Source organism: Saccopteryx bilineata, chromosome 2, assembly GCF_036850765.1.
Source record: "Saccopteryx bilineata isolate mSacBil1 chromosome 2, mSacBil1_pri_phased_curated, whole genome shotgun sequence".
NCBI lineage: Eukaryota > Metazoa > Chordata > Mammalia > Chiroptera > Emballonuridae > Saccopteryx > Saccopteryx bilineata.
In genome coordinates, this window is record NC_089491.1 from 269614842 (window position 1) to 269635915 (window position 21074).

Below are 21074 nucleotides of genomic sequence, written 5' to 3' on the forward strand. Positions count from 1 at the left end.
GGTAAATTAGAACAACAAATCAACAAACAGCCTTCCTAACAAAATATGTCATGATTGGGATGAGAAAACCAGGCACAGATATATCAAATAACGGAGGTGGCAGATGGCGATATCTGAAAACTGGAAAGTCAAACATTAGCCCTTCTAGGACAACACAGTGATAGGAATGATTCATGAGAAAAGTTTAAGCGGTTTCAGGAAATGTGAAAATGGAAAAAAGGAGTAAAGTATTTTATAAATGATTTTACATGTGTATATATAATCAATTACTAAAATAAAGAGAGAAGAAAATCCCTTCTCCCACAAGAGTACTTTTCCGCAGACTTCAGAGTCCCGATGACAGCCACTGCAGGGGCCAGTGTCCACTGCACACACGCTCCCCTGAGCCTCCTTCCCCGCTGTGGATCAGGTGTTTGCTGTATTAGACTTCTTTCTATCACTACCTCTAGTTTCTGCCTCTGGTATATTCTTTCTTCTGCCTTCTTCCTCTTGTGCAACTGCTTCTTCAGTTTCTTCTAGGGTATCTTGTGAGCACTGTGAACAATTCTTTCTAGCCTGACGACTACAACCAACAATTGGACATACCAAGAGTGCTAAAAGAAACAAGGGGAATACATAGAGTACTTTGCCAATGGTTTTGCTTTCAGTTGTATTCTCACCAACTCTGCCAAAATGACCATGATCAACACTATAACTTTTTCCTTTACCCTCACTTGGATTTTTATCAGTTGGTTGGCCAGGGGGACCACTGTCCACACTCCCTCCATTTCCTGGAGCTCTGCAGTCAGGGGGCGCATAGTCAGCCTCACAATGGCAGTGTCTTAAATTGTTGCAGACTCCTCTCCCACTACACATCTCTACTGGTTTGCAGTTATAGTTGAGCCCAGCAGAATCAGTGCAGGAGTAGTTCATGCAGACTTTGTTTGGGGCACAAGGAGTGCCAGAGGGCACATCTCCATCATCAGGGACATCAGTGGTGTTATAGGCGTCCATGCTCCAGCAGAAGTCTCCTTCATGCGGAATCTGCATTAGTGTCTGATGGGGTTTGATTGATGGTAACTGTCTAATGTTTGTACATACCATTTTCCCACAAAATATATTATCATCAAAACACTTAACATATCTTGACGCTGGCGAGGCGGGATGGCCACAGTTTCCAAACCGGTCCCCTTTGCTGTTTATTGAAATGTAACAGTTTTCTGGGGCAGACCGTGCAGTGTGCCCATATATAGCCATGCACTGATTATCGGGGCTCCTACACCGACCGCCAACACAATAGTGAAATCTGTCGCATGACGTACCATCTTGCTTATAGCTGTCTGCGGGGCACTCTGCAGAAGTACTGTTACAATACTCTGGGAGGTCACACTCCCCCAAAGCAGAACGGCACAGGAATCCCTTCTTTCTCAGTTGGCAGCCAGAACAGCAGAGTCCACCACTACAGTCTGCACTGCTCCTCAGGCTACACGTTTGGTCACAGCACGGGTCACTGTAACAGGCAGAACCACAGTCACACTGCTCGTCGCCCTCCACCACACCATTTCCACAGTAGGAATCCCTACGCAAGCGGCCTTTGCGCTGAGGTTTGTTAAACAGGCAGGCCCCTTTGTGTTCCTGGAGGAACTGGTAGAAGTAGTCAGAGCTGCAGTTGCTGAAGCCACTTTCCTTGGTGATATTTTCATACATGAGGCAGAAGTGTTTCTCTTTGCAAATACAGGCCGAGTGGTCGTGCTGAATACCCAAGTTGTGCCCAAGCTCGTGGGCCATGAGCGCTGCAGACAGGAGGAGATCTTGATGATGGAGCGATTCAACAGCTGCCGCGAAGCCACTGGAACAGGCACCATCGAGAAATGCATGTCCCATACCCTGTTCAGGACGCTGTCCGACAATCATGTGGGCAACATCGTGCTTCACACGATGGAGGAGCTGCTCTTGTCTCCAGCTATTGAAATTCCCAAGTGTAACTTGCAGGTCCGCGGGGACCTCTACAAGGTCCCCCTCGGTCCAAATCTCCATTCCAGCCAGCACCACCTCTGTGTTGATTCCCCTAGTGAAGCTGTTGGCCAGGGCAATGACGTCCAGTACTCTCTGGACTGTCTCACTGACGTCACCGCCCCACATTTGGAACTGCAGGTTGTTGACCACGACAAACATCTCCACGTACTTGGTGTGTGACCACAAGTAGGACAGCGCCTGTAGCCCGGCGGGAAGCCTGGCAGTCCCTTGTGGCCGGCTGCTGGACACCTCTTGGCTGTCTTTGGAGGTGACACTGCAGGAGACTCGAGCTTGATGTGACACGGTGTACAACACGTGTTCAAACCGTTTTGAAGAGTCCATCGGCTCGATGCCATAGGCTTTTCCCTCCTTAATCAGGATGCCCCTGAGGCCTGAACAGGCATTGACAGAAACAAAAGAACCCAGGACGCCTTCTATGTAGCCTTCATAGTGACAGTCATGTGAGATGACAGGCATTTCTTGTCCCAGGATGCCCTTGTGGTAGCTGAAGACTGGAAAGTTGTGGACAAAATAGTCTCTCTTCACCTGCAGGCGAATCAGCTGTTTCTGGCCCTGCATCAGGATCACATAGGATGCCTTTTCCCCTGGGTCTTCCCTTCCCTCCACAGTCAGAGCCTTGGGGATGACTATTTCATAAGAAGAGTAATATACCGATCCCAGGTCACAGTACAAGCTAGGCAGCAAACTCAGCACCAACACCAGCACCGTCCCCAACCTGATACATGAGGATCCTGGCACCAGTCCCAGCCTCAAGTCCTTCATCTGGGGAGCCCAAGTCTGAAGCACTCTGCTAGTCTCATTCATAACCACTTGCTTCTTCTGTAGGGAAGACAAGGAGGAGGCAGCGTTCCTCACAGAGGCAGGAGGCACTGACGCGACCTTAGTGAATCAGTGGCTGACACAGGGCCTATCAGCAGCAGCGGTCCTTGACACGCAGACCCTTAGTCACAGGTATTAGCTCCCCATGTACGCTGGCTGCAGAAAGGGTGCCTACTGCCAACCTCTGGCTGTGTCTTCTCTAGCCTCTGTTTTCCTTCAGTTATTGTCCTTTCTCTGTGACTTCCTCCACAGCATTTGTTTCAGTGATCCTTGGTAAAGTCCTTTGACACGGTGGCAATGTAATCATGAAGGACTGCAAATCCTAAAATGCAAGATTGCCCCTTGAGAAAGGAAACAAAACCTCCATGCCTTCCTCAACTGTGCCACACAGAACACCCCTCCCCCAGCCCTCCTGTGTCCGTTGCTCAGCTAACTCCTAATGTTCCAGACCAGGGGGCTTGGATATCATTGGTGGGCACCTCCATTGCCCATTTCCTCTCTTCTAAAACCTTTGCTCTGGGCCCTTGCCAGATGTTCAGTTGGTTAGAGCATCATCCTGATGTGCAGAGTTGCTGGTTTGATACCCGGTCAGGGCACATATGGGAATAGATGTTCCTGTCTCTCTCCTGCTCTCTCTAAAATCAATACAAGAAACACTAAAAAAACAGTTTAAAACCCTTTCTCTGTAACACGTGGGCATCACAACTCAGGCTATTCTTGACCCCTCAATGAGGCTTTATAGTGATATGCCGGACTGTTAGATAAGGCAATGTGCTGGCTGCCCTGTACCCCCAAAATAGATTCAAATGAGCTGGTGACCATGGGGCAAGGGATAATTGTATTTTTTAACATTATCAAAATTTAGTCTTTTGAGTTTTTTTAATAATACTATCAAAACTGTGTATGAGAAATGCCAGCAGAGCAGCCTTCCTTCCCTTATGTGTGATTTTCATGGGCACATAGACTGGTAACTCCAGGCCCACACCCTTTTCTGGATGGCCCTGCTGGGTGAAAGAGAGGCTATTGCGGGGAGCCAGGAAGAAAGCAGAGAGACCCTTTAAAGACCCTGCAGTTTTATAGTAGGCAGTTGATGGTGACTTGCAGTGCATTGGAGAGTTGGGAGTGGTGATCGATGTGACATTCTTGGGATATGTGGGAGGTAGAGTGAAGAGAATTTGTTGATGGACTGGATTTGTAGTTTATAACTGTTCTAGAAACACTTTCTTCACTTGGTTTTTAGAATAACACACTCTCTTGGTGGAACTCCATCCATACCAGCCACTCTACTTCCCACTGTTTTCCTGAGTCCTTCTCATCCTATCAACACCTACACATGGAACACCCTGGAGCTAAAGTCCTCACCCAGGCCTGGGACCTGTTCCCTTTCCTAGCTATACTCGCTCCCTCAGTCAGTGCCATGGCTTGAAGTGTCATCTATATGCTGACAACTCTCAAGTATACATCTCTAGCTGACTTCTCTCCCAGATTTCAGACTCAGTCATCTTGCTGCCTAGCTGAAGAGCCAGCCCTGGTGTTTAATAGGCATCTCCAGCTGAACGTGTCCAATGCCTGCTCTTCCACATGCATTCCCATCTCAGTAAATGGCAAGTAAATTCATGCAGCTGCTCTGGGAAAAGCTACTGGAGAGACATCCTTCTTTTCTGTCTTCTCTCATACTTTACATCTGATCCATCAGCAAATCCTTTTTAGCTCGACCTCACAATATGCCCAGATCAGCCTCTTCTCACCACCAGTACTTCCACCACTGTCCTGAAGGCTTCAGTTCTCTGCTTCTGCAATTGCCCATTGTCACTGTTTGTTCCTTACTTACATAGCAGGTAGAGTGATCCTTCAATCCTCCTCAGCTCCAGTCACTGTAAACTTAGTTGGGGCAGGTTTGTAATTTGTTAAATTTTCAATGGATCAAGATTTTGTCTTAATTACTACTTCTTCTATAGTACTAGAACATTCATTGGTACAGACTCAGTAGTGGTGGAATGGATGGATGGATGGATGGATGGATGGATGGATGGATGATCAGTGGCAACATGTATCAGTCCCTTATTACTTAGACTTCTGTAAGAGGCATCAAGCTTAGACAGCAAGGCCTGGGATGAGCAAGATCTGTACTGAACCCTCTGCACATCAGGACTGAGGATATGGTCAGAAGAGGTAGAAAGCAAGAATCCTTGATTTACGTTCCAAGAAGTATGATCACTTTTAATGCCATGATGGTCCTGAGTGAGGCTCTGAGGAAAAGAATATAATCCCCACCAGTCTTACCTATAACTGGGCCCAAGACAGCAACTGCCATATTAACCAAATCTTGCTCCTTGCCCCTCAGAAATCTACAATTTAGTAGAGGAAATAGAATATGTTTTCAGATGACCATAAGGTAGGTCAGAATGCAATAGGTATAAAGGAACTTTAGTGTTATGACCTGACCTGGATAAATCTTATCATCGCCAAAGAACATATGCTTGATAGCACAATCTTACACTGATCATCACGTTTGGTATAGATCTTCTCAGCATTTATTTGAGCACCCCCTGAATGGCAGGCATGGCACTAGATACAGCACACATGTTGCCATCTATTCTGTGAGCAACATCCTTTGTGTGGCCATCTTCCTGAGGAGGATACCCAGGCCTGAGGAAGTGAAGTTCCATGACTAAGACCAACCAGCCAAAGACTGACACCTGGGACTTAGGGATGTGAGTGTGAAAGCTCACCAGTCAGAAGGAAGGTGACTGTCTTCTTTTCAAAAGGGTAACTTTTTTGTACTCAGGAACTTCTTCCTGGTTGCGTTTGTTAGGCTGGAAGAACACACAACTCAAAGCTTACACAGCACCCATACTGTTAGTATCGAAGGAGAAGAGAGCTCTCCCAGGGCTTAGGAGAGGTGCTCTGTTGTTTTTTCTTAGGCTTGGGTGGTTTGTAAAACGTTTTTATATCTTTACAGTGGTTATAAAAACACCTACCATGACAATAAAGGGGGATTAAAATTGTATCTGTTCTGGAAAAATTCATGACGAAATCTAACAGGTCCTTATTTTAGGGACCTCTTTATAGAAAATGTAAATACTTCAGTGTAGACTCTCAATAGTTGGGGTAATTGATGTGCTGATATTATTTTGTTGCAGCTGTTTTAGTTTTCTTGTAAAGAGATTCCTGTCTTGTGAGCTTTCATTAGATCCAGACACATCGATTACCTGAAAGTTGGGATCCATTCTCATTTTTAGAAAGCAAAGAATTAATTGTTAGCCTTTGCTTTATTTGCTGTATTTATTTGTGTCTGTAATTTTACAGTGACCTAATTTGTCCATGGAACAGTAAAGGATGGCTTTGAGTGGATAAGGGGTCAGTGGAGGGTGCAAGGGGAGCCTTTTCTCTTGTCCCCTAGCACTGACTCTCTGCTTTTTTAAATTTCTATTTTTTCATGTGAAATTGTCTGCATTACCACTCAGCTCATAATTATTAGGTGACTGCAAATGCATTACTAGAAGAAATGTGGTTTCAGCATTTCTTTGTTTCCTACAAGGTTTTTTCACATCAAGTTTACTCGGTTTACATTGTCTACTCTAGTTAATGGGGGGAGAAATGGAAATTCCTGAACTCCATCAATGGGACATAATTAGTGTTTGGGGTATCTTAGTAAGGGCACTAGATATACAATTAGATTACAGCAGTGAAGCAGGCCTGAGGTTGCAAACAATTGGTCAGTCACAATTCCACCTCTGATGTTCTTTCCTTAAATAATTAAAATTTTTTCTTACTGTGAGAAGAGGGACTATTTCTTTGTCATTCATAAATTGATTTAAGACTTCCATAATCTCATGCATTTTATTTTAGCATAGTCTCATGTAAGATTACCATAATTTTACTAAATAACAAAAGTAGTATTGCATTTTTAACCCTTTGAGTAGTTTTTTTTTATGCTTGCTGACCCCCGGGAGTGAGTTTTTTTCAAAATGAAATTAGTTCCAGTTCCAGTTTTATTAACTTAAAATCATGTTTGGTTGATAACCAATTTATAGAAACAAAAAGAACAACATTTGCATTTTTTTAAATGTTGCCTTACACATTTTTAAAATAAATTGACTGTACTCTGGATGGTCAGGAGGTACAAGGACATACATGATCGTTCATACTACTCAAGGGGTTAATTAAATTCTGCCTGACCTGTGGTGGCGCAGTCAATAGAGCGTTGACTTGGAATGCTGAGATTGCTGGTTCAAAACTCTGGGCTGCCCCTGGCCGGTTGGCCCAGTGGTAGAGCGTTGGCCTGGCATGCAGAAGTCCCGGGTTCGATTCCCAGCCAGGGCACACAGGAGAGGCGCCCATCTGCTTCTCCACCCCTCCCCCTCTCCTTTCTCTCTGTCTCTCTCTTCCCCTCCCGCAGCGAGGCTCCAATTGGAGCAAAGATGGCCCGGGCTCTGGGGATGGCTCCTTGGCCTCTGCCCCAGGCGCTAGAGTGGCTCTAGTCGCGACAGAGCGACGCCCCCTGGTGGGCGTGCCGGGTGGATCCGGTCAGGCGCATGCGGGAGTCTGTCTGACTGTCTATCCCCGTTTCCAGCTTCAGAAAAATACAAAAAAAAACAAAAAAACCCTGGGCTAGCTGACTCCAGGCACATACCAGAAGCAACTATTATGGGTTGATGCTTTTGGATCCTCCCTTTTTCTCTCCTTTCTCTCTTTCTTCTCTCTGAAATAAAAAAAATTTTTTGAGAGAGAGAGAGAGGCAGGGAGACAGACAGGAACATTGAGGTGTTCCTTATGTGCCCTGATCAGGGAATTGAACCAGCAACCTCCACACTTTGGGATGACACCCCATCCAACCAATCTATCCAGCCAGAGCAAGAAATAAAATTTTTAAAAAATTATTTCATAGTTCAAAAAAAATGTAAATCTAATGTCCAGAAGCAGGGGAAGTATTAATTTTAAAGAGTCAGCATTTTATAAATATTGTCAAAAGTCTGCTCTTGTTTTTGAGAAAACATGTTAGTGAGCATATTTGCCCAATGAAAATATCAAAGTTCTATCTAAAAATAAGTTTATAAACACAAGAAGTTTCAAAATGTTTTTAAAAATTTTTGCCACTTTTTTTTTTTAATATTTTATTTATTCATTTTAAAGAGGAGAGAGAGAAGGAGGGGAGGAGCAGGAAGTATCAACTCCCATATGCGCTTTGACCAGGGAAGCCCAGGGTTTTGCACCAGAGACCTCAGCATTTCCAGGTCGACGCTTTATCCACTGCGCCACCACAGGTCAGGCCTGCAGCTTTAAAATGTAAAACTTTAGCACCTCTGAACCCCAGAGAAGAGAGTGGAGTTTGACTCCAAGTTATGACATTCCTAAAAGCCTGTCCTACATGGACAAGAAAAGATGCCGGTTGGGGACAGGCAAAGAAAGAAGAGCTAAGTCTCTCAGGGAGAGTCATGACCTCTGGACCCTGATAACATTAATATTGGCAACATCCAAAGTTGTTCTTTTCCACATTGTAATTTCTTTTTGTGTCTCTCCAATCTGAATAAAATCTAAAGCCTGGATTTGGCTGTGCTTTGGAGAATAAGGGAAGGTCCTGGGTCTCCACTGGCCTGAGGGAGCACAAAGAGGACAGTAGTCACCCAGAGCAGGCTGTAAGGGATGGCAAGCGGGTACTGTCAGGATCTCTTGGGGCAGCAGCTGGCCAGGTCACAAGTGACCACCAACACAGATAATAGAACCCGTAAGCAAGCATTCCTCAGAGTCCCCCAGACATAAAGGGTAGAGGAATCAGGCAAAAGAGTTGCACTTCGAAGAGTTACACAAAAAGCACAGCACTGAGCCCTGGCCGGTTGGCTCAGCGGTAGAGCGTCGGCCTAGCGTGCGGAGGACCCGGGTTCGATTCCCGGCCAGGGCACACAGGAGAAGCGCCCATTTGCTTCTCCACCCCTCTGCCGAGCTTTCTCTCTCTGTCTCTCTCTTCCCCTCCCGCAGCCAAGGCTCCATTGGAGCAAAGATGGCCCGGGCGCTGGGGATGGCTCTGTGGCCTCTGCCTCAGGCGCTAGAGTGGCTCTGGTCGCAACATGGCGACGCCCAGGATGGGCAGAGCATCGCCCCCGGGTGGGCAGAGCGTCGCCCCTGGTGGGCATGCCGGGTGGATCCCGGTCGGGCGCATGCGGGAGTCTGTCTGACTGTCTCTCCCTGTTTCCAGCTTCAGAAAAATGAAAAAAAAAAAAAAAAAAAAAAAAAGCACAGCACTGAACAGTGAACCTGGAGCTTTCAGACCCCAGTACCCTACCATCTCTCTCCTGCCCACATTAATACTGGTCACTTCTCTGCTATAGTCTATCCTAAAGAGCTTCAATTGTTGATCGCTGGAGTTTGGGAATTCCATATATTTTAAGATTCACTTTACAATGTATAAATATGCCCAATTTTTTCAGAGGACATTCATTCAAACAGCATTTAGCCTGGTCTTGTACATTTTGAGGGTCAATCATAAGGACAGCAACAAAAAGTTAATAGTCTATCTTCCAACTTCCATCTTTGCTAAAGTTTTTAAGTTTTGTTGTCAAATATTGTGAAACCTTACACTAGGTTTTAAAATTTTTTTTAGTTATTGATTGATTATAGAGTGAGAGGAAGGGGGAAGAGAGAAAGTGAGAGAAACATCGATTTGTTCCACCTTCATTGGTTGGTTTATTTGTTTGTTTGTTTTTGTGGCAGAGACAGAGAGTCAGAGAGAGGGACAAATAGGGACAGACAGACAGGAAGGGAGAGAGATGAGAAATATCAATTCTTTGTTGCGGCTCCTTAGTTGTTCATTGATTGACTTCTCATATGTGCCTTGACCAGGGGGCTACAGCAGACCGAGTGACCCTTTGCTCGAGCCAGCGACCTTGGGTCCAAGCTGGTGAGCCTTGCTCAAACCAGATGAACCCGCACTCAAGCTGGCGACCTCGAGGTCTCGAACCTGGATCTTCGCATCCCAGACCGACGCTCTATCCACTGCGCCACCGCCTGGTCAGGCTGGTTGGTTCTTGTATGTGCCTTGACTGGGTTTCAAACCCACAATGCTGTAACCCAGTGTTTTTCAAATGCCGGTCCATGGACAAGTGCCAATCTGCCAGAAATTTTGTGACAGTCCTTGAAAGATTTAACTACCCTGATGTTGTATTAATATCATAGATCCAATGATCTCAGTCGAATTCACTTATGCTCAAGGTGACTGCCACTTATCACCTTGTATCATCTATGAAAATACTATTGAGATTGCCTTAGATATCTTTAGAACTTGTAGGCTCATTTGAACAACCTTTTGCACTGTGCAGAGCAGCAGAGCATTTACAAATCATGCACAATAGACAAAAAGCATTCAGACAAACTTATGCTTGTGGAGTTCGGAAATCAAGCACCAGCTTGTACTCTGTTACAGTTATATTCAGTAAGATAAAACTTTATTTGTTGTATATTTCCATTTCCAGCCAGCTAGGTTATGCCTAGGCTCTAACTCTCACCCACCCTCTCTGTAGTTCATTTTTCTCATGCTTGTACAAATAGCATTCAGACTAACATGTAGTGTTAAGTGCATGGTGGTATTCAGAAACAAAGTACCAGCTTGCACCATAATGCACTATGTGTGCAGTATGATAAAACTTTATCTGTTGCGTGTTTTTGTTTCTGGCCCCCTCCTTCTCTCAGTAGTTCATTTTTTCATGCTTGTGAAAACAGTCATGAATGTACTTGCCTGTTCAGAACAAGTTATAAATTATAATTGCAAATAAATTACTATGTGTTTTAGTGTCATTGTGCTGTTAATTTTAAACCCTACAAAATGGAAAGTAAAAAACAACCAAACATGTTAACCTTCTTCAAAAGCAAAAACAATAGTAAAAGAAAAGCAGTGATAATACTTAGCTGGGATATAAAACTGAGACTCATGGACATAGATAAAAGTGAAGTGATTATCAGGGAAAGGGGGTTGTAGGAGAAGAGGGTAAGGGAGAGGAGTAAAGAGGGACAAGTATGCGGTGACAGAGACTGATTTGATTTTGGGTGATGGGCACACAACACAATCAACTGTTCAAATGCTATAGAGATATTCACCTGAAACCTATGTGCTCTTGTTGATCAATGTAACCCATTAAATTAAATTTTCTAAATTTAAAAAAATGAAAGAAATTGAAATGCTACATCTGAAAATGAAAACTAGTGATGACACCGAAAGCAAACCAAGTACTAGTGCTTCAAGTTAAAAAGAAACAGTGAAAAAGAAATGTGTTGATTATTTGGAAGGTGCAACAGAAGCCAAAAAAAGAAAAGGAACCTTTGCTAGGCAGTAGTGTTAAATGGATTGTCAGGGACAGATAGGGACAGACAGACAGGAAGGGACAGAGATGAGAAGCATCAATTCCTTCTTGTGGCACCTCAGTTGTTCATTGATTGCTTTATCATATGTGCCTTGACCGTGGGCCTTCAGCAGACCGAGTGACCCCTTGCTCAAGCCAGCGACCTTGGGTCCAAGCTGGTGAGCTTTGCTCAAACCAGATGAGCCAACGCTCAAGCTGGTGACCTCAGGGTTTCGAACCTGGGTCCTCCGTGTCCCAGTCCGATGCTCTATCCACTGTGCCACTGCCTGGTCAGGTAGCTAATTACTTTTTAAAAAAATATATTTTATTTATTGATCGTTAGAGAAAGAGAAAGTAGGGGGAGAAGCAGGGTGTATCAACGCATAGTAGTTGCTTTCTGTATGTGCCTTGACCAGGCAAGCCCAGGGTTTCAAACCAGCTACCTTAGCATTCCAGGTCAACGCTTTATACACTGTGCCACCACAGGTCAGGCAAGTAAGCTAGTCATTATCAACCTGTATGTAAATCACAATTTTTTTAATATTTGCTAAGTTTTGAAAATATGTATCTAAGGCCATGTCACCCTGAGTGCGCCCGATCTCATCTGATCTCTGAAAATATGTGATGTGTATTAGCTTTTAGTATAGTCACCGTAGTCAGGAAGGTCACCCCTTCTGTTCTCCACTGAAATACTTCTCAGCAGAAATCCTTCACACCTTTTTCAAAAATCTATAATGACAAGTTTACATTTGGAGGACCTCAGTTACCCACTCTCACTCTTGTTCTCAAATCTCTCAGGTGACCACCAACTAATAGCGTGTGTCCCCCATGAATCTTGATCTTCTGAGATACAACATTAAGAGATTTGGTTACCAGCATATCTTCTGACATGTAACTGAAGGCTTGAAGGCTCGATTTTGGATTTTGTTCTGAAGTTTAGTTTTGTTCCACCAAAAGTAACATAAGCTGCTTGGTGGTCTTCTTCTTCGAGAAAGAGAGAAACATCAAGGTGCCCCTGTATGTGCCTTAACCGGAGAATTGAACCAGCAATCTCCATGCTCTGGGACAACGCTTCAACCAACAAAGCTATCGGGCCAGGGCTTAATTTTTATTGATTTTTAAGGAGAAAGAGAGGAGAAAGGAGAGAAGGGGGTGGTAAGGGAAGCATTCATTTGTTGTTCCACTCAGTCATGCAATCCTTGGCTGCCTCCTGTGTGTGTGCCCTGACCGGGGATAGAGCCCGCAACCTTGTTGTTTTGGGACAGTTCTCTTAACTGACTGAACTAACTGGCCAGGGCCTTACTCATCTTTTGTTTGCTCTTTTCTGCTTACATAGGGTGGGCAATAAGAAGAGGTACTCAGTATATGGATTGTCAGGGACTGATATTTGGGAACTCCCCTGAGATTCAACCTGTAACAACACTGCAGCTGAGCAAAGTTTTGGTTGTGCCATGCCTAGGACCTAGCAAGTGGCATCCACTGAGGTTACCTTTCTAGAGTAAGGTTGGCTCTGGTTAAATCCTTCACTTGGTCAGCATCTATTAAGCACTTACAATGACCTGGACCGTCAGAGCTGGACAAGATAGAAACCTGCCACTCCATGAGGTCAGAATGTAATGGAGAAAAAGATACCGATAATGGCTACACATTGTGGTAGGCTCATGATAGAGGTCAGCATCCATTTGTAAGGCTTTTACTTCCTTAGTTACTAAAGAAGAAACCATGTTCTGGGAAAGTAAGGATGTATTGAACGTCTTCCTGATCACTTTCTTTTTTTTTTTAACTGAAGGAAAAGTCTCATGAGGCAGTGATTCAGTCATATCCGTGGCGGGATGCAGGTTCCCACCCTGACTAGCTCTAGAGCAAAACTCTTTGTTAGAGGGGGGCGGGGGGAAGCTGGAAGCCTCAACTCCCATATGTGCCCTGACCAGGCAAGCCCAGGGTTTTTTGAACCGGTGACCTCAGGATTCCAGGTCGACGCCCCATCCACTGAGCCACCACAGGTCAGGCGAGCAAAACTCTTTGGTCTCTGTTTCCGCATGTACTAGATGAAGGACTCATAGGGTAAATAGGAAATGAAAATAATTAAGACAATGGATGTAAAGTGGATATACTTAGCACAATGTCTTGCATAAACATACTGGGTAGTACTATTGCATGTACTTTGTGCTCTCTTAAATAACTACCACATCAAAGTATTCTTAGCTGTATGGAAAACATTCATATGAGTTGTCAGTAAACAAAATATCAACTTCAATATAGAATTTAAGAAAAAAAATTAAGGAAAATACAAGTATCTCAAATGTGATCTCAGGACTTTGCCTCAGTTGTCCACCCCTGCCTCATTCACTCAGACCCAGGGTAATCAGACCATTCCACATATAACCCTTCCAGAAAGTCCCAAAATAAAGAAACCCCAAGTACTAGGCTGCATGGAGTTTGAAGTGGTGCTTCAGCTGAAAATAACCTTTTATTTATTTATTTATTTTTTATTTATTTATTTATTTAAAATGACCTCTCATGAATAGAAACAGGGCAAATTAGAGCAAACATTATCCATAGATAATGTTCCTAAAATAATGCATTGCCACTGGCTTGAGTAATCCTATTATAGTAATATAGATACAGATAATACATTATGTCAAATATGTAGATAGAAGATGGTATGCCCTGAAAAATTATTTCAGGTCAAAAAGTGGCCTAAATGAAAGGAGTTATTGATAGTAATGATCCATGAGAAAAGCTTAGTTTCATGAAATGGCATGAAGAAAAATTATAGAATATTACATGTATGATTTCATATATGAATATATAATCAAATTACTAAAATAAATATTGAAAGCAGGAGTTCTTTCTTCCCACATCAGTATGTTTCTGTAGACTGTATTTTCCCCTAGCACTGCTGGAGCCATCAATTCTCACTTCATCCTTGCCTTTCTAAGCCTTTCATTCCTACTCAGTGCTTGAAGTATTTGATATTACTTGGCTTCTTCCTCCACTACTCTTCTGCCTTGGTGATTTCTATGCTTCACCTGCTACCTCTCATGGTGCAGGCTCTTATGGGGTCCCCTCCGGGGGTGGGGCCTCCACCGGTGGGGGGGCTACCTCTGGGGTTGGGGCCGCTTCCGGTGGGGGGGCCGCCTCCGGTGGGGGTGCAGCCTCCGGTGGGGGGGCCGCCTCCGGTGGGGGGACCGCCTCTGGTGGAGGAGCAGCCTCCAGGGGTGGGGCCTCCGCTGGTGGGGGAGCAGCCTCCGGGGTTGGGGCCACCTCCAGTGGGGGCACGGCCTGCGGTGGGGGGGCCGCCTCCAGTGGGGGGGCACCCTCTGGGGGTGGGGGCTCCTCCGGTGGGAGGGTCCCCTCTGGTGGGGGGGCCGCCTCCGGTTCGGGCCCCATAAGAACCTGCACCATGAGAGCCTCCTCTATGAGGGCTGCCTCAGAGGTCTCCGAGGATTCCACTGTTACTACCAACATCTCTGACCCTGTGGTTTCCGCTGAACTTAATTCTGGGGTGGCCCCTGGGGTCTCTACTGACTCAATTCCAGCATTAAGGCTAATGCAACATATTAATAGTATCAATACCACTAAAAGAAATGTAGGGAGTATGAAAACTACAAAGCTAATTCCATGAAGCTGCACATTCTTACGCTGAACAGGACTGCCACTTCTATCTACACTATTTTCTTCAGTTGGTTGGCCAGGGGGACCACTGTCCACACTCCCTCCATTTCCTGGAGCTCTGCAGTCAGGGGGCGCATAGCCAGCCTCACAATGGCAGTGTCTTAAATTGTTGCAGACTCCTCTCCCACTACACATCTCTACTGGTTTGCAGTCGTAGTTGAGCCCAGCAGAATCAGTGCAGGAGTAGTTCATGCAGACTTTGTTTGGGGCACAAGGAGTGCCAGAGGGCACATCTCCATCATCAGGGACATCAGTGGTGTTATAGGCGTCCATGCTCCAGCAGAAGTCTCCTTCATGCGGAATCTGCATTAGTGTCTGATGGGGTTTGATTGATGGTAACTGTCTAATGTTTGTACATACCATTTTCCCACAAAATATATTATCATCAAAACACTTAACATATCTTGACGCTGGCGAGGCGGGATGGCCACAGTTTCCAAACCGGTCCCCTTTGCTGTTTATTGAAATGTAACAGTTTTCTGGGGCAGACCGTGCAGTGTGCCCATATATAGCCATGCACTGATTATCGGGGCTCCTACACCGACCGCCAACACAATAGTGAAATCTGTCGCATGACGTACCATCTTGCTTATAGCTGTCTGCGGGGCACTCTGCAGAAGTACCGTTACAATACTCTGGGAGGTCACACTCCCCCAAAGCAGAACGGCACAGGAATCCCTTCTTTCTCAGTTGGCAGCCAGAACAGCAGAGTCCACCACTACAGTCTGCACTGCTCCTCAGGCTACACGTTTGGTCACAGCACGGGTCACTGTAACAGGCAGAACCACAGTCACACTGCTCGTCGCCCTCCACCACACCATTTCCACAGTAGGAATCCCTACGCAAGCGGCCTTTGCACTGAGGTTTGTTAAACAGGCAGGCCCCTTTGTGTTCCTGGAGGAACTGGTAGAAGTAGTCAGAGCTGCAGTTGCTGAAGCCACTTTCCTTGGTGATATTTTCATACATGAGGCAGAAGTGTTTCTCTTTGCAAATACAGGCCGAGTGGTCGTGCTGAATACCCAAGTTGTGCCCAAGCTCGTGGGCCATGAGCGCTGCAGACAGGAGGAGATCTTGATGATGGAGCGATTCAACAGCTGCCGCGAAGCCACTGGAACAGGCACCATCGAGAAATGCATGTCCCATACCCTGTTCAGGACGCTGTCCGACAATCATGTGGGCAACATCGTGCTTCACACGATGGAGGAGCTGCTCTTGTCTCCAGCTATTGAAATTCCCAAGTGTAACTTGCAGGTCCGCGGGGACCTCTACAAGGTCCCCCTCGGTCCAAATCTCCATTCCAGCCAGCACCACCTCCGTGTTGATTCCCCTAGTGAAGCTGTTGGCCAGGGCAATGACATCCAGTACTCTCTGGACTGTCTCACTGACGTCACCGCCCCACATTTGGAACTGCAGGTTGTTGACCACGACAAACATCTCCACGTACTTGGTGTGTGACCACAAGTAGGACAGCGCCTGTAGCCCGGCGGGAAGCCTGGCAGTCCCTTGTGGCCGGCTGCTGGACACCTCTTGGCTGTCTTTGGAGGTGACACTGCAGGAGACTCGAGCTTGATGTGACACGGTGTACAACACGTGTTCGAACCGTTTTGAAGAGTCCATCGGCTCGATGCCATAGGCTTTTCCCTCCTTAATCAGGATGCCCCTGAGGCCTGAACAGGCATTGACAGAAACAAAAGAACCCAGGACGCCTTCTATGTAGCCTTCATAGTGACAGTCATGTGAGATGACAGGCATTTCTTGTCCCAGGATGCCCTTGTGGTAGCTGAAGACTGGAAAGTTGTGGACAAAATAGTCTCTCTTCACCTGCAGGCGAATCAGCTGTTTCTGGCCCTGCATCAGGATCACATAGGATGCCTTTTCCCCTGGGTCTTCCCTTCCCTCCACAGTCAGAGCCTTGGGGATGACTATTTCATAAGAAGAGTAATATACCGATCCCAGGTCACAGTACAAGCTAGGCAGCAAACTCAGCACCAACACCAGCACCGTCCCCAACCTGATACATGAGGATCCTGGCACCAGTCCCAGCCTCAAGTCCCTCCTCTGCTGAGCCCAAGTCTGAAACTTGATCTTACCCTCTTTCAAGGCCACCTGGTTTTTCCATAGAGAAGGCCACACAGAGGCAGCGTCCCTCACAGTGGCGGAAGGCACTGGCATGGCCCTAGTGAATCAGGTTGGTGATGTGGGGCTTATGTCCATCAGCAGCAGTGCTCCCTGGCATGCTGAACCTTGGAGACTCAGATCTATGCTGGCTCCCTTATGGGTGACTGCTGCCCGATTCTGAATCTTACGGACTTTGAAGCTGTATTTTGCTTCTCTCTTGGTCTTCAGTAGATTCCTTACTATATGACTTTGTCCCAACAGCAACAGCTTCAGTTCTCCTTGAGACCCTCACAGAGATATACCAAGTAGAGGTCAGTAATGATTCAGCCAGTACTGTAACTCTGGCAAATTATCCTTATCCTCAGTCCAGGCCACAGGACTCCCCGATATCCGTTGATCTGCTCATTCTTTGAAACCCAACATTCTGCAGGAGGCTGGGGGAGGGGAAAGGGATTCTTTAGGGATCTATGAGCAGGACAAAATTTTCTGTTGCCCACTACCTCTTTTCCTCGTTTCTATTGTAATTTAAGGGTACTGTTTCTCAGTCCAACCCTTCTTTGTCAGGGTCTGTTTTTTGTTTTTGAGAGAGAAGGGAGATGAGAAGCATCAACTCTTAGTTGCAGCACTTTAGTTGTTCATTGATTGCTTTTCAGATGTGCTTTAATGGGGGGTTGGTGGCTCCAGCCAAGCCAGTGACCCCTTGCTCAAGCCAGAGACCTTGGGCTTCAAGCCACTGACCTTGGGGCTCAAGCCAGTGACCATAGCATCATGTTGATGATCCCACACTCAAGCTGGTGACCTCAGCATCCCAGGTGGATACTCTTATCTACTCTGCCACCACTAGTCAGGCTGTTTTTTCTTTTAATTCAAGAAAAATTGGCCCTGTCTGGTTGGCTCAGTGGTAGAGCATCCGCCTGGCATGTGGATGTCCCAGGTTTGATTCCTGGTCAGGGCACACAGGAGAAGCGCCCATCTGCTTCTCCCCCGTCCCTTCTCTCTCTCTCTCTCTCTCTCTCTCTCTTCCCCTCCTGTAGCCATGACTCAATTGGAGCAAGTTGGCCCCAGACACTGAGGATGGCTCCATGGCCTCTGCCTCAGGCACTAAGAAGAGCTCAGTTGATGAGCAGTGGAGCAACACTCCAGATGGGCAAAGCATTGTCCCCTAGTGCAGTGGTCCCTAACCTTTTTTGGGCCACGGACCAGTTTAATGTCAGAAAATATTTTCAGGCCCTGGCCGATTGGCTCAGCGGTAGAACGTCGGCCTGGCATGCGGGGGACCCGGGTTCGATTCCCAGCCAGGGCACATAGGCGAGGCACCCATTTGCTTCTCCACCCCCCCCCTTCCTCTCTGTCTCTCTCTTCCCCTCCCACAGCTGGGGCTCCATTGGAGCGGGGATGGCCCAGGCACTGGGGATGGCTCCTTGGCCTCTGCCCCGGGTGCTGGAGTGGCTCTGGTCGCGGCAGGGCGATGCCCCGGAGGGGCAGAGCATCGCCCCCTGGTGGGCAGAGCATCACCCCTGGTGGGCGTGACGGGTGGATCCCGGTTGGGTGCATGCGGGAGTCTGTCTGACTGTCTCTCCCCATTTTCAGCTTCAGAAAAAAAAAAAAAAAAGAAAGAAAATATTTTCACAGACTAGCCTTTAGGGTAGGACGGATAAATGTATCACGTGACCGAGACAAACATAAAGAGCAAGTCTTAGAGGGAATCTGGTCATTTTTTTAAAATTCATTTTAGAGAGGAGAGGGAGAGAGAGAGGAGAGACGGAGAGAGAGAAGGGGGGAGGAGCTGGAAGCATCAACTCCCATATGTGCCTTGACCAGGCAAGCCCAGGGTTTCGACCGGCAACCTCAGCATTTCCAGGTCGATGCTTTATCCACTGCGCCACCACAGGTCAGGCAAGGGAATCTGGTCATTTTTTAAAAATAAAACATCGTTCAGAATTAAATATAAATAAAATGGAAATAATATGTTATTTATTCTTTCTCTGCAGACCAGTACCAAATGGCCCACGGACTGGTACCGGTCCGCGGCCCCAGGGGTTGGGGACCACTGCCCTAGTGGGCTTGCTGGGTGGATCCCGATTGGGGTGCATGTGGGAGTCTGTCTCTCTGCCTCCCCTCCTCTCACTGAATAAAAAAAAAAATTGTATGCAGATGCACAAATGCTTCGTCATTAGCCTTAGTTCATAATAGATGAAGTTAGACGTTTTATATCTGCGTATAAACAAAATTGTTCTCTATTAAGTTTTCCTAACACAGATACAAGTACAGGTATAAAATGAAATGAGCTCAGTTTCACCAATGAGGTATTATAAGAGGTGATGATCAAAGTTCAATTCCTTCAAAGTACTCTAGCATAAAAACAAACTGATTTTTAGCCAGATACCTAGATACCATTTCATCTAGAAAATAAAAGTAAACTCTCTAAGACCTTTTAAAAGATTTCTTCACTTTTATAACTAACATTGAACTGTAATCTCTGTAGACGTTCTCAAATTTGGGTTTAATGTTGATTTCCTGGTGTATTCACCAGTATAAACTTAAAGAAAAAAAGGCGGAGTGTCAGGGAGAACCCCTATCCACATTTCTTGCCCAATCATTTTTCTGTGAATTCTAAGATGAAGTAAAGTAAGACTCTACATCTTTTACCTTGCATAAAAATAATTTATATTGTCAAATATTTACAATAAAAATAAGGGTTATAAGTACAAGTTTAACACTAAAAATGGAGAACCACCCTAATTAAAAAAGTGACATAATACCACCAGATCTCAGCTAGGAGCATGAGAGCATCAATTCTTTAACTATCCCCAATTAACATTTAATTCCTAATGAAGATGATAAAATTTATCATTAGCATCTAGCAAGAAAATTTATGTCATATCACAAATCATTTAAAAAATTTACAGCAAAAAAGGTGAGATGATTTCCAGCTATATTTCTTGTCTCCTTGTAGTTTATAGAAGAGGAAAGCTCTTAAAATTATAATTTAGGAATTATCAAATTTAAGGTGTTTTCCTTTCTTAACCAGAACAAGCAGGCAAGATTAGGTTAAGTCATTTTGTAGGATGAAAGAATTAAGTCAATAATGAAAGAAAATACCTACTTTATAAGTAAACAAAAATAATTAAAATTAAATATCCAATTTTTCAATTCTCAAACTGAAACATTTTCTTCAATAAATAACACACACGTAGCATTCATACACAAGCTCTGATTTAAATCATTTGACTTATGTAGCCAATAATTTCTTCAACTTGTTTTTTCTCAAATACAAGAAAACGTTTTAAAAAGCAGTTCCTCCTGTTTCAAACAATAAATTTCTGACATATTTTCCTATGCTAATACAATATAATAGCCAGAAAGATATACAATTTGTTTTATATCAAGCAGATTTATAACTATGGTAATGTCTGAAGGTATTTTGAGTGATAAGTAATGGTTTTAGTTAAGCAGAGGTTAGCAAAACATGTGGTAAAACTAGAGACTCTAACCTCCTGCCTATGAGAACTTTTTATAAAGTGAACGTCCTGTAAAGTTTAGTCATTAGAGCGACAGACTAGAAAAGGACGATTTTGTCTTTTAGTTATGTGTGAATTTTGCTTTATCAGTGAACCTGACTGCTGTGTAAGGCAGTATTTGCTACTGGCCTACAAACTCATGCCACAGAGAAAACACCCCTTTGAAGACCAAATAGTGCTCAGTCCTTTGGGAGCTACTGCTTTGTCAAGAAGGTCTGTGCAGGGTAGGACCCACTTTGAGTTACAACAGCTGGAGTATACTGCATGGTATTCACAAACTTCCAGCCTGGGGCTCATCTGGGCATGTTTGGAAACAGTAGAAATTTGGGGGGGCAGATTAATTCAGCCTGAAACGACACAGGGGCAACTGCTGCTCAGGCTAAACAGGAGCATCACTTTGGAGACCCTTTTAGATTACTACACAGTGAAGGAAAAAAATCATCCTGAGCCATTAGAAGATGCCCAGACAGCAAATTTGAGTAGTTAATGGAAGACTGGGCATGCTAGAAAGCTACTCTGGAGAAAAAGAAGAATAACAAAGTTATATCAGCTGCCTTCTATCCTTGGCTAACACCGAACCTCTTCCCTA

The 21074-nt window shown here is 45.2% G+C and overlaps 4 protein-coding genes across 6 annotated transcripts in view; 1 reads left to right on the top strand and 3 right to left on the bottom strand.

Moving 5' to 3' along the window:
- Positions 1-21074, top strand: part of TMEM116 (transmembrane protein 116) — a 131467-nt gene that overhangs the window by 83931 nt on the left and 26462 nt on the right. Inside the window, exon 12 of one of the 2 annotated variants that reach the window (XM_066260570.1) lies at positions 9676-10567. The exons of the other annotated variant lie outside the window; for it this stretch is intronic. Coding sequence (XP_066116667.1) covers positions 9676-10008 — 333 coding nt within the window. The 3' untranslated portion in view covers positions 10009-10567. Of the gene's footprint in view, positions 1-9675; positions 10568-21074 lie in introns of those variants that run through there. 2 annotated transcript variants of the gene reach the window in all.
- Positions 398-3150, bottom strand: LOC136325734 (disintegrin and metalloproteinase domain-containing protein 1a-like). Its single transcript, XM_066260561.1, has one exon. It carries the CDS (start codon positions 2818-2820, stop codon positions 406-408), a length of 2415 nt encoding a protein of 804 aa, XP_066116658.1. The 5' UTR covers positions 2821-3150; the 3' UTR covers positions 398-405.
- Positions 13697-17018, bottom strand: LOC136325731 (disintegrin and metalloproteinase domain-containing protein 1a-like). Its single transcript, XM_066260559.1, has one exon. It carries the CDS (start codon positions 17016-17018, stop codon positions 14226-14228), a length of 2793 nt encoding a protein of 930 aa, XP_066116656.1. The 3' UTR covers positions 13697-14225.
- MAPKAPK5 (MAPK activated protein kinase 5) overlaps positions 17352-21074 on the bottom strand; it is a 31384-nt gene continuing 27661 nt past the window's right edge. For both annotated transcript variants that reach the window (XM_066260568.1, XM_066260567.1), the window contains exon 14: positions 17352-17398. In XM_066260568.1, the coding sequence (XP_066116665.1) occupies positions 17367-17398 (32 nt within the window). In that variant the 3' untranslated portion in view covers positions 17352-17366. The remainder of the gene's footprint in view (positions 17399-21074) is intronic.

Coding starts and splice junctions, on each gene's coding strand:
- LOC136325734 (XM_066260561.1), bottom strand. CDS start 2,820: ATGAATGAGACTAGCAGAGTGCTTCAGACTTGGGCTCCCCAGATGAAG.
- LOC136325731 (XM_066260559.1), bottom strand. CDS start 17,018: ATGCCAGTGCCTTCCGCCACTGTGAGGGACGCTGCCTCTGTGTGGCCT.